Source organism: Adiantum capillus-veneris, chromosome 5, assembly GCF_014529385.1.
Source record: "Adiantum capillus-veneris isolate H3 chromosome 5, ASM1452938v2, whole genome shotgun sequence".
NCBI lineage: Eukaryota > Viridiplantae > Streptophyta > Polypodiopsida > Polypodiales > Pteridaceae > Adiantum > Adiantum capillus-veneris.
Genome location: NC_140935.1, coordinates 96394949 through 96407699, shown reverse-complemented (window position 1 = coordinate 96407699; position 12751 = coordinate 96394949). Strand labels below are relative to the sequence as shown.

The 12751-nt window shown below is 40.2% G+C and overlaps 2 protein-coding genes across 2 annotated transcripts; both read right to left on the bottom strand.

The window, feature by feature from the left end:
* Positions 1-2631: 2631 nt before the first annotated feature.
* LOC147457774 (uncharacterized) lies at positions 2632-2976 on the bottom strand. The gene has a single exon (XM_086513659.1). The coding sequence runs from the start codon at positions 2974-2976 to the stop codon at positions 2632-2634; it is 345 nt and encodes a 114-aa protein (XP_086369785.1).
* Positions 2977-3514: 538 nt separating this feature from the next.
* On the bottom strand, positions 3515-3859 carry LOC147457773 (uncharacterized). The gene has a single exon (XM_086513658.1). It carries the CDS (start codon positions 3857-3859, stop codon positions 3515-3517), a length of 345 nt encoding a protein of 114 aa, XP_086369784.1.
* Positions 3860-12751: the final 8892 nt, after the last annotated feature.

The following is a 12751-nucleotide window of genomic DNA, read 5'->3' as shown; positions in this document are numbered from 1 at the left end:
ATGCATGAGCCTGCGCATTCTTTACATGCCAACGAGCTTGTTCTGTCGTAGGCAAAACAACTCTAATAGAAGCAATCCTTGAAGCAAGACCTGCAACATCCTCAACATCGCCTGCATCCTCAGAACTAGGACGTACATCAATGCCCTGCACAATATTCCAGACGCCCTTTGACACAAGAACATGTTGCATCATGTAAGCCCACATAGGGTAATTGTCCCCATCCAACCTGTCCTTAGTAGCAAACATCTTGAACACATCTGTGTTGTTGTCAGCCATGGTAAATGCTGCACCTGATGTGAAAACTGCCCAAAAAGAGGAGAAACGAAGCGGGAACAACACGTGCTATATAGCACAAACCGTAGAAGACTATAAGGCACCTGTTATGCAAAAAATGACACTGACAAAAATTCTGCACAAAATGACGAAATAGTCTGTGCAGACTTGCCTGTAGTGGAAACGGAGGCGAAAATGAGTCCGAATCAAAAATCTGAGCCCGAAACATTTATCGACCTGCGAACGCTCACCAAACCTCACTGTAATTGGAGAAAGTGAGCAGGCGTGTGCTAGAGCAGCTCGGGCGACTAAGCCCGGGAGAACGTAACCTGCTCTGATACCAATTGTTGGAATTAGGGTTGCAAAGAAACGCACACACAACGTATTCTTTAAAGCCCATACTTAATAGAATAAGTTAAAGCCCATGTTCTCTCTCTCTCTCTCTCTCTCTATTAACACACATTGCAAATGTACAGCCTGTACAATGCGCACTGTAGTGACTTCCCCAAATGGAGCACTTTAGTGCTTGGAACGCGTGAGTCATTGGCCTTCACACATGTGTAGATCTTGTTGGCATGGCCTCTGTTGGGCTGCTCTCCCAAAACTCTAGTGCATCATGTAAACGTGGAAGGCAACAATGTTTTTCTCTTCCTTTGAGTTGATAGGAGGTGGAGCACTGAAGAGGGTACAACAACGAGGAGTGTTTTAGGAGAGTACCAACACAAGCGAGGATATGCAAGTTATGACATATAGAGCCAGATCCGCAGAGTTACATCACATTGTCATTGTCTGGTATACTATGAGATACGAGGGACCTTTCACTGTCTATTTAGAGAGGGCTTTGGACCGTTGGCTAGAGTCATGAGATATCAGGATCATAGATCTCTCTCTCTCTCTCTCTCTCTCTCTCTCTCTCTCTCTCTCTCTCTCTCTCTCTCTCTCTCTCTCTCTCTCTCTCTCTCTCTCTCTCTCTCTCTCTCTCTCTCTCTCTCTATCTATCTATCTCTCACATTCACTCATAGCCTAGCTGATGTCGCCCCACAGAGTTTTAACCAAAAAGCCAGCTTCTTGGAAAAGGCTAGGTTTTCTTTGTGGAGAAAAGTTTTACCCTCTCTGCAGCTCATGATGATCATGCATAGAAAGGAAAGTTCACTAGCTTCCTCTCGTTCTCCTTGCCTTGTATTGGAGTCCAACTTATCGATTTTTGAAACTAGGGTCAAAATTCAAGGAACATGCATCTTGTAGGGAAGCAATCAGTCGTATCTAAAACACTATGCATGAGTGCACCAATCCATTGTTGTTGGTCAAGTCATGGATAGGATGTGTTCACCAGTTCTTTATCTTGGAGTATTGGATGTGATGTTCACGAATGGGGATTCTTTGTGGTCTGCAATTCAATATTCTAAAGACAACAGATGCTCAAGATGGAATTCTTTTAAGGTAAAAACTTGAAAATAGCAAAATCAGGGTATACGCAATAGTTGATTGCTATTGGAGTGTCCATGGTAGCTTCTTCATCGACTTCGTCTCACTATTTTTGTACACTATGAGTTGCATAGAGGGTGTTAGAGGTATGGCATCTCAAGTAAATTTCCCGATATAAACCCATTATTTTTTTTGGATTTTAGGGATTTATTTTACTTATTTGTGGGTAGGGAATCAAAGTCTGAAGTCGTGGCATAGGTAGCCCAAGGTTTTTTACCCAAGCATATCGTTCCTCACTTGCAACCACACATCAATGCTCCACAACTTTCTATGGCAGACACGTCCGGCAAAAAAAAAAAACCTACTTAGAACCTTAGAAGGTAGAGCTAGTGCTCGAAAAAAACGTTTTTCGAATTCCAAAAAATTGGCAAACCTAATGATGGGAAACAATAGCGGTAAGTTGAATAAATTTGCAGGTTTTCTCCCCTTCAGATTCAAATTTAGAGGTCAATCTCAAAATTTATAGGGGTATTACATTAATCCTAGGCCATGGAACTTCAACCTAGAGCGTAGGAGGACATTGGCCGGACACAGTTCAACTTCAACTTAGAGCTTGCGAATCTGCGATAGTGGTCGGACACACTTATCAAGAAGTGCGAAACCTGCAGAGCTTAACGCTGAAGCATTCTAGCGGGATTGAAGCACGCTTTGAATCTCCCGACTCCCGTGATGCAGGTCAGCAAGCTGCAAGTTATGAGGTGTTTTTGATTCTGCATCAGTACCATCTTTGGCAAGGTTGACGTTACTGCTACTGTGTGAGTACCCTTCCCTCCTAGCTTTGCCTTTGTTTGCCCTTAGGAAATCACTGATGTGGAGCGCATGTATTGTAGCATATGCTCACCATGGCTGGTGCAAGGAAGATTTGGGATGTTTTAATCCACTGTGACAGCCTGCACCACAATCATGGATGTCATCATCTTGCGGGCAGCATGCATGGTCATGTCCACAGAGATGATGGGAGCAAAGAGCGCCATTACAATGCTCTTGACCTCATCCATGGTGACGAAGCCCTCGCTTTCTTTGTTGAGCAGGGCATGGAGAAGGTCATATTTGGGAGTATGATCGTGCATCATGGCTTGCTTGGGCTTGGCAATTATGCTAGTCTCAATGGCATCCATCCGATGCTGGAGATAATGCATGTGCCTCTTTGTAAGTATGTCAAGCCATGAAAGCCAGGAAATGAAGTCACTGACTAACGGGAAAGCCACTTGCTCCATGTCCTTGACAAGTTGCGGCAGAACCTGAAGGACTTTGTCGAGTTCGATGGCACGATCCTAGGAGTAGACATGGCGGCTCATGACGTTGGTGGACATTTCAGCAACGCAAGAGCTGATGTTTAAGGGGTGGTGCCGCTGTGGGACAGGACGGCCATCTTGTGCAAGAGATAACGCCAAGCTCCGGTGCTGATCGATGATGGAATCATTCAGGTAAAACAAGCCCCATGCATTCCTTTACTTTGAAGGTTGATTTATGTTGCATGGCTCTTTGTATCCAACGAATTGTCTTTACAAATCATATGATGGCACTGGTGAACTTGCTGATGCAAATCCTTACAAAGGGCTCCCTTATGAGGTGTTTTCGATTCTGCATCAGTACCATCTTTGGCAAGGTTGACGTTACTACTATTGTGTGAGTACCCTTCCCTCCTAGCTTTGCCTTTGCTTCCTTTGTTTGCCCTTAGGAAATCACTGATGTGGAGCGCGTGTATTGTAGCATATGCTCACCATGGCTGGTGCAAGGAAGCTTTGGGATGTTTTAATCCACTGTGACAGCATGCATCACAATCATGGATGTCATCATCTTGTAGGCAGCATGCATGGTCATGTCCACAGAGATGATGGGAGCAAAGAGCGCCATTACAATGCTCTTGACCTCATCCATGGTGATGAAGCCCTTGCTTTCTTTGTTGAGCAGGGCATGGAGAAGGTCATATTTGGGAGTATGATCCTGCATCATGGCTTGCTTGTGCTTGGAAATTATGCTAGTCGCAATGGCATCCATCCGATGCTGGAGATAACGCATGTGCCGCTTTGCAAGTATGTCAAGCCATGACAGCCAGGAAATGAAGTCACTGACGAACGGGAAAGCCACTTGCTCCATGTCCTTGACAAGTTGCGGCAGAACCTGAACGAATTTGTCGAGTTCGATGGCACGATCCTAGGAGTAGACATGGCGGCTCATGACGTTGGTGGACATTTCAGCAACGCAAGAGCTGATGTTAAAGGGGTGGTGCCGCTGCGGGAGAGGACGGCCATCTTGTGCAAGAGATAACACCAAGCTCTGGTGCTGATCGATGATGGAATCCTTCAGGTAAAACAAGCCCCATGCATTCCTTTACTTTGAAGGTTGATTTATGTTGCATGGCTGTTTGTATCCAATGAATTGTCTTTACAGATCATATGATGGCAGTGGTGAACTTGCTGATGCAAATCCTTACAGACGTCTCCCTTATTTATACTGTACTCTACCCACCCATTACTATTTCATTTCGTCAGTGTCTTAGGTTCTAGCTTGAGGTACCCTAGGTGGATTTCTTTTAGTCCTTGCTGTGAATTCCTTGCAATTTCCTAGCTGAAGAAAATAGCCTTGCTGGAATCTCTTTGTTTGGACAGCTTGAAAGATGTGTGATTCTCATCATGTAATGAAATTTTTTATTTAAGCTAAAATTTGTGACAATCATAACTATTAAGCACTTTATTTAGTTCTATCAACATTAGTGCCAGATTTATTATGGAGATTATTAGGAGGTCATAACAGTTCGTCGAATCAAATGGCAGAGAATACCTAATTGATATGCGGAAAATTATTCTTGTATATGTACTAGAAGTGGCAAACGATTGTAAATGCTTCCTGTGACTCCATAATCTAGCTTAAATTAAGGTGACATTTTCCTTTGACGTGCTTGTTGCAAATCAAGCATAACTCACGTAGCAATTGTTAAATTCTTAAGTGAATTACAAGGCTTGATTGTACGTGGTTTGTTTTTAAAGTTCTTATGTAAATAAATAATCATGGATTATCTACGCTGTGTTTGTTTGATTGCTTATATATATAAATGCAGGGTTGTAAGAGTGCAGGGATGAGTGTGAAGTGCTGAGCGAAGTAACATGGTGAAGCTGGATTTGGAGTACTCGCGTAAGTCATTGCTGAAGGATAGACCATAACAAATTCTACCGAGGACAAGGGTAACCCCTTGTGGTTTGATCCTGGAGCAGCAGGTGGAACTTTCAGCTTACATGGTGGGTTGATGTATACGATGAGAGATTTCTTGTAGATGTATACTATTGCCTGTGGGTAGTCGTGTTGGATTGACGTTTACCGTATGAGGACTATTTTGTCAGGTCAAAGGCTTTGCAAGGTGATTGTGAACCAGGCACAATACATCTGGCTATAGTTGTGTGTGGGTGTGTAGGGTTTTGGGTTACTTGAGAGTCAAGTCTCTTGCTGTGGATTGTTCCAAATGTCGTGGGTTGATTGAGTTATTGAAAGTCCACATATTTTCACACGGTTGAGGTAATTTCGGGAGACACGCTGAGTAGGGCTAGGACTTTTCGTCTTGAAGTTACTAGATGAATTACTATTTTACGTATTCGAGTTGCTAGATGTATTACTAGTTTCATAATACATCTCAAACTAGCAAGTGAGCTTGAACTCTCTTGATTCATCTAGCAACTATCTTACCATATAGCTACTCAACTTACTATATGGTAAGAGGATTGCTACTTGAAGCATCTAGGAGTTGTCTCACACTTACTAGTTTGCACTTTTGCTAGATGTGTGTATTGAAACTAGTAAAATATCTAGCAATTATATATTTTTTTCCATATGGTAAGCCGTCCAAAGCTCCTATATAGCCCAGATTTTTGGCTACATTAAAGTTCAGGAAAAGAAGAAGAAGCAAAGCTTCATGATAGAGGCAACTATTCATGGATCCTCAAGGTGACGCTCAGCCCATGCCGCAGCAGAATCTGATGGAGGGCGCTTGAAAGAGGAAAAGAAGCGAAGCACATGAAATAGCTGAAAGAAGTATAATTTGCACTCTTGACAAAGGTGAAAATCCATGGCTCCTCAAGGCGGTGACATTCTGTTCATGCCAAATCTCATGGAGGAATCAAGGCATAGCACACAAGGTGGTTCGATATCATGGCGAGCTCACGGCAACACAATAGTGCGAAGGCATGGAGGACACATCGTCACAGGTTCATGGCAGAGGTTATGGTGAGCTGACAGTTTGGTATATTGCCACATTTCAGGGTGAGATCATGACAGCATATAAGTAGCGAGAGAGCATGGAGAACAGATTATGTCACAGGTTGAAGCTTAGACTTTCCTTATCAAGCCTCAGTTCATGGAGAGCTCACCGTGGCGCACAGCAGCAGCGATACACCATCACAGGTTTTCTATCGTTATTTTCAAAAATGAAAACTCACCTTCATTTCAAATTTGACCAACGTATCCGTCAACTTTGACGAAATTCATTAGTGTCTTCTTCGTCAAGCTTCCTCGCAGTTGCCAACTTGCCAGTATGTATTTTAATCGATTGAAATCTTTAAATGCAGGCTAGATTTTGAGCTTGCCTTTAAGAGAACTGGAGTTACACAAGGTTTAGTGTAAATTTTGACCTAAAAAGCGGGGAGCACTTCAAGTTTGCCCTTTTTTTCTTTGGTTGGAAAAATGTATTTTTCTAGTCCTGGCTCGAACTTTAGCTCGAACCTTGTTGTCTTTGACAATTTGTTGCCTGTGGTTGTAAAAGAATTATCAAGGCTAGTTTGTCCTACACATTTCTGAAACTAGCACAAAGATGCCAAAATCTTTTCAAGATGCTACAAAGGCAAAGGTGCACGATGACACGAGGAGGAGAAAGCATCTGGCATGTACAATGAAGGAAGCCTCAAGCAAGGAGGGCCAGAGCTAGCCATGGAAACTACAAGCTCTCCTGTGATGCAGGCTTGGGAGGGATGCAAGCTAAGCGAGTGAGCTTCTCTATTTTAATAAAAAATTCTCATGGATTTTTTGACACGTGAGGTTTCATAGTGGATTGGCTTAGCTCAAAAACCTTTGTTTGTAGTCATAAGTCTAAGGTACCCTTGCTAAGCATAATCTAGGGATATCCGAGATGCCACTGACCTTGCATTCTTCAAAATACATCAAGTGGGATCTTAGGAGATTCCAACCATTAAAAGAAGAATTATCAAGGGCTAGTATGTATCACAAGTATGTTTATACAATAATTCATCGTACAATTTCATGAGCTTTTGTGATAGTGGCACCACATATACCTAGCTTGGTGTCGTTGGGGCAAAGGATCACCATGTTGATGCAGGAGTTCATGAGTCCGAGTTTCTTACATCGAAAATGTCTAAAATCTCTTGCAGGTTTCTTCTTTTTTTCAATCCTAATTTTTTTTCTTTTATAGTTTTCTATTTTGGATGTTTAAGTTAAAACTCATGTAGCTAGTTGAAATTTTAAAATGTGAGTGGCTCTTGAAGCCTCAGTCTCTATGTTGAGCCTTACCAAACCAGTGCACAACAGAAGTGCTATGAAAGTTTTTTAGATCAAAACACTCATTTTAATCCTTCTCGTTTTTAGTATGAGAGAATTTAAAAGTTCCTATTAAACTTTCAAAAGATGTTTTAGAAAAAATCTCAAATTACATCCCACATTGTGAACTACGACAACATCATGAGGTTTTTCCAATTTCAATCCCAAAAAAATCTCCTAGTATAATGCTCTAGACAAAAAACAATGACAAAGAATACACTGAGTTCCAACATGTCTAGTAAATTTGTACACAAAGCATCATTTTGGAATTCAAGGTTGTTTGATCTCATAATCTACTACGATATTCTAGCATGGAATTTGAGTGGTGGGTGGCTCCTTGAGCATAAAACAAGAATGAACATGACATGATGCTATGATCTTCACAAAAATTACTAGGAGAGGTTTTTAGCACATCAACTTCGATTTAACTAGTTCCATTTTAAGGTGTGAAAGCATAATTTTGCAAGTTCTTTGTATACTTTTGATTCCTAGCACAATGCAACTTCTTTGAGTTAGAAGAATCAGAGACCCGCCATCTATTGACACAAATGCAACCTAGCAAAGTTAACACTAATGGTTGACAATAATCCAACCTAGCACAATGCAACCACCACTCAAGAATGTGGCTCACAAAAAATTGTCCCAAAATTGCGCATTTTTCCCAAAATTTCTAAATATGTCTTATGTGCAAGATCAAAGTTATCAATGTTCATTCTACTCTCTTGGCTATTGTCAGCCATGGTAATTATACTTATGTGTTTACTTAGTGTATTCTTTGGCAACTCAAAACCTTAATTGCTACTCCTCTTAGACTTTGAAAATAAGCACTTAAGTATCTACACCCATGGCTCGAATTGGTTAATTATGGAGAGTAGTGGGGTGGGTCTACCCTAGCAAAATTTTCAAGGGATAGCTCCTTTTGGACTTCTTATGGTGGCTGAATAATGGTAAATCCATAGGCAAGTCTAAAAAGTGCCCATTATTAAGACCAGAGCTCCCGAGGTGTGCACCATATCCCACATTATGGGCTCAACAAAACCGATAATAGATACCCTAATACAATTAGCATAATCAACCATTAATAGGATACTTTAGGACCTCTTCTTCGTAAGCAAGAAAACAGAAACCAAATGCTCTCATACCAATGTAATGGAAATGGCCTATGAACTTTGAGAATAGCGGAATTAAGAGAATTAGAGTGAGCATTTTTGAGAGATTACTTTGAGAACTTGGAGGGTGAACTTAATTGATGGTAGCAGCATAAACATAGTACTTAATTAACTTGGCATGAACAATACTTTTGCAAGAGAGAGAGTATTGGAGAACATGACAATAGATGAGGACCGGATTTACTTGGAGCCGCGATCCCCCCTCCAAAACGCGTTTGTATTATAGATTCTCCCATTAAGAGAGACTTTGTTACAATACAATCTTTGTGTTCCTTGTGACCTTGGTGATGCTATGAAGATTGAAAGCTTCATGCATCACGAGCTTAACATAAACTTTGCAAAAAGCATTAACTATCCCAAGCCTCAGTCCCAAGGTCTCAAACACCTGCGAAGGTGGAGAGAGCTAGTGGGGAATGAGGCTAGGGAAGAGGAAGAAGAAACATTCCATAGGAGAAAGAAATAGTTCCTCACTTATCATCACTCTTCTTGCTTAGCATAGCATAATAGCGTAGTAATGAAGATGAAGAAGATGGCAAGATTAATCATTGTAGCATGGCTCTTGGTTGGATTTGCATTCCATAGCCAAGAGTGTTGGCGTAAGCTCTCTACTTCTCAACAAACTTGAAGAAGGAGATGGAGATCTTGCATTTTGCACTCCACAAAATGACAGAGTGTGTGTGTGTGTGTGGGAGAGTATGCCCCCCTCTCATGCTTGGTCTACCTCTCTCTCTCTCTTTCTCAATCTCTCTCTCTCTCTCTCTCGTATTATTTTATTATTTCATTTGGATATGTGTCCTCTTTTTTATCTCTAAGAGAAAGAGCTTAGTTATTTATTTTTATGTATTTAAATTCTCATTGGACCCCTTTAAAACCTATGCATTCAAACACATCATGAGTGCCACATGTGGAGGATCATTTGAACATGTGTCTTTTATGCTTATTAAGTCCTTTAGTTGAATTGAATACTTCAAAGACTTGGTCAATCAAGCATGGCATTTTCATGTCTCTTGAGAGTTATCTTTGAACTGGATACTTCAAGAAATTTAAGCATGTGAGAAACACCTCAAGATTTTGGGTAAAGTTACCACTAACACTTAGGAAGCCAACAAGCACCGCATGCTTGGGTAGAATTTCCACCTCAAGGTCAGCCGTAGCTTGCCTAAGGTCAAAGGACTTTTGAACACTAACTTCTAGAGGTCTTTAAAGAAGCTAACCCTATGGTCTTCAAGATCCATTATGTAGCATTGCTCTTTAATATACCATGTCTCATTTGGACCCCTTTTACCCTTGGCCCCGTGTTGAGACAGATCCATAAATACATATCTATATTCTAACCATTGTTCCTGTTTATTCTCCCACATTAAATGATAAATTTAATATGAGAAAATCATTTGGGTTGGTTAGATATTAGATTTTATGACATCGGCTACCGAGTGATATCGTGGTTTAACACAGTTGAGAATTGTTCATCATTGGGACAAAGGAGCAAGGCTTTGTCCAAACACTTTCATGGGCATGGTTTGTGTATCCAAACTAGAGCATTGAATCTTTCACAAGTTTCTAATTTAATTGTAAAACTGGCAAGACCCTCGGCACCAGGAAGTAAGGCAACTATTGAACCAAGCAACGATATCTGACAAAGAATTTCTCAATTTTCTTCTTGATTGAAGCTCATTCAATTATGATGATGCCAAGACCCATTAGGAGGCGTACTTAATGAGGTAGGTAGTTAATTTTGGTTTATTGAGCATGTGCTTGATAGCTATGGTATGAAATAGACATTTGTGAATGATCAAGGATAACATTCAAGATGAGCAGGTACGAGATGCATAACTTGCAGGTTTTTTTTTCTTCTCCATAAGATCTACAATTAGGAAAGGTCTTTTTTGTGAATGATCGACAAGGTCAACTTTCTTTTGCTATGACATCTATCTGTGAGCAAGAGTATATGTTAGCTATGAGCAATGGTAGAATCCAAAGTGGGGCTACTGAGAAGTATCATGCACAAATAAGACTTCCCATGTTTGGAATATACTATGGTCATATCAACTTGGGGGGAGACTTGGCAAGTGTCTCTATGTTATTTCATTATGTGACAAGATGGCGTATATGGTGCATACAACAACTCTCTCTCACGTAGAAAATATGGCTATGATCAAGATTCGAGTGAGTTTTTGTTTTGAAAACTCAAGACACTAACACAGTAGAGAAACCAGGTTTGACAATTTCAAGTTTTCTTCTTTTTCTATATAATTTTAAACCTTTAAGTTGGCAAGGATTTATTATTGTACAAAGCAAAGTGCTTTGACAGAATTCATAAGAAGCAAGGGTTATAACCCATGCCAAGATCCTTTCATTGACTTCAAATCAACCACATTGGCACACAATCGTGGGAATTTGGCACAATGAGGATATAATCTCACAATTTGTGTCTGACAATGGCGAATTGTGATGTATCCATGTCCACTTGTGCAAGGCACTTCTAGTATCAGCTCAATCTGTAGGGTCCATCATTGTCACCAAGGGTTTATACCTCTGGATACACGACATGCTAGTGAGGTAGACATAATTCCATCTCATTATTGTTTATCTTCCGCTATAACACTAGCTACTTTGTCAAAGACGAGATAAGTTATTGATGTCTTAAAATATTTTTTATTTATGTTTATTCACAGGAAAAATGCCATATTTAAGTCACCCTTGTATAGTCACGACCACATACAAGGTAAGTGGGTCAAGATGTGATTTATGTTACCTCTCTCTACAACTGTGTTGTACAAGCACATTGTTGTACACTTATAATATAATCTATGAAACTGCCATTGTTTGCATAAAGACATACGCAGGGGGCATACAACACACTAGATGAAGAGACTTTCCTCAGCCCATCATTCTCTCTCTCTCTCTCTCTCTCTCTCTCTCTCTTTCTTAATTCTATGTGAGAAAAGTGAAAGTAGGCATGATCTTACTAAGATCTTTCTATGTCCATATGGTAACAAGAAGAGTTAACAGCCGTCTATTTTTAAAAGGCTATGAGACATCTATTTTGGAATGGAATGGCAAAGAGTCTTATGTCCGTAGTCCATTAGTGATTGCTTTCAAGATTAAACCATTCTATCTAGTTGTGTACCCATCAATTCTAATGGACAAGCAAGAGTCTTGCCATTACTGATTTTTGGGTGTTATTTTAGCACTACATACTTTAACTATGAAAATCAAGTTGTGTTTTTGAAAGTCTTATACTCATAAAGGTTTATCTCTACCAAGGTGTATAGATGAAGCAAGCATTTTAGAGAGCACGACTGCTCACAAAAACCCAAGATTATGGACTTTCAAGTCTAGAAAAAGATCCAATTGTGAATACGATTCCAACTAGAGCAAATCTCCTATTTGGTCTATAGCATTGAGAGTGTCTATATGAGCACAGTTTTCGGGTAAGACCCACCTTGTGATTACTAAATCACTTACTAAATGTTGACGGTCAATTCTTGGAACCTTCACACTTAGACTTTCAAGAAAAGAAGTCCACAAGGTGCCAATGGGTAGTGAACAAGTTTAGCTTACAAAGTTGACATCAATAATTGCTACACATAATAGACTGTCTTGGTCTCACTGTTTGCTGCTAGGCTATCTAGTTTTCATGAGAAGTATAACCAAGTGGTTTGACATTGTAGAATCTAACCAAGGGATTTGATTTGCAAAGGCAACACCTAGGATTTTTCCAACTGTTTCTTTCAATTTTGCAAAGTGCATGTGACTATAGATAAGTGCACGTTATGTTCAACCTCTAGGTAGGCATATGATTTGGTTTTATTCTCCTTTTGAATATCATTTTCTTGACTTTCTCAACTTGGATGAATAAGATTGAATGCTTTTATCTATTTTTCTCTTTAAACGCATAACAAGGTCATGAAAGAGCAAATAATTATGGGCTACAGTATCCCAAATACATCTCTATGTTTGTATGTTGTCACATGGGATACATGGTCTAAGAGTTCAAGGATTCTGGTTTAGCTAGTGTGAAGCAAGGTTAATGAGGATCCCTCTCACTCATGTTGCTAAGTGTTTCAAATTACCTCCACACATAAGTACATCTCGTACTTCAATGATGCTCTTCTTACGATCATACTTATCTTAGACATATTCCACATGTGGAGAATATGAGTCTCTAAAACTAACGTTGGTGCCTGCTATTTCAATTTTGGTGTCATGACAAAGCCCCTAGGTGTTGGTCAAATCCGCTTTATAGACCATTTTGAGCACGTTGGTACAACCAAGTGTG

Excerpts from the sequence above, each read along its gene's own strand:
- LOC147457774 (XM_086513659.1), bottom strand. The coding sequence starts at position 2,976 with ATGGAGCAAGTGGCTTTCCCGTTAGTCAGTGACTTCATTTCCTGGCTT.
- LOC147457773 (XM_086513658.1), bottom strand. The coding sequence starts at position 3,859 with ATGGAGCAAGTGGCTTTCCCGTTCGTCAGTGACTTCATTTCCTGGCTG.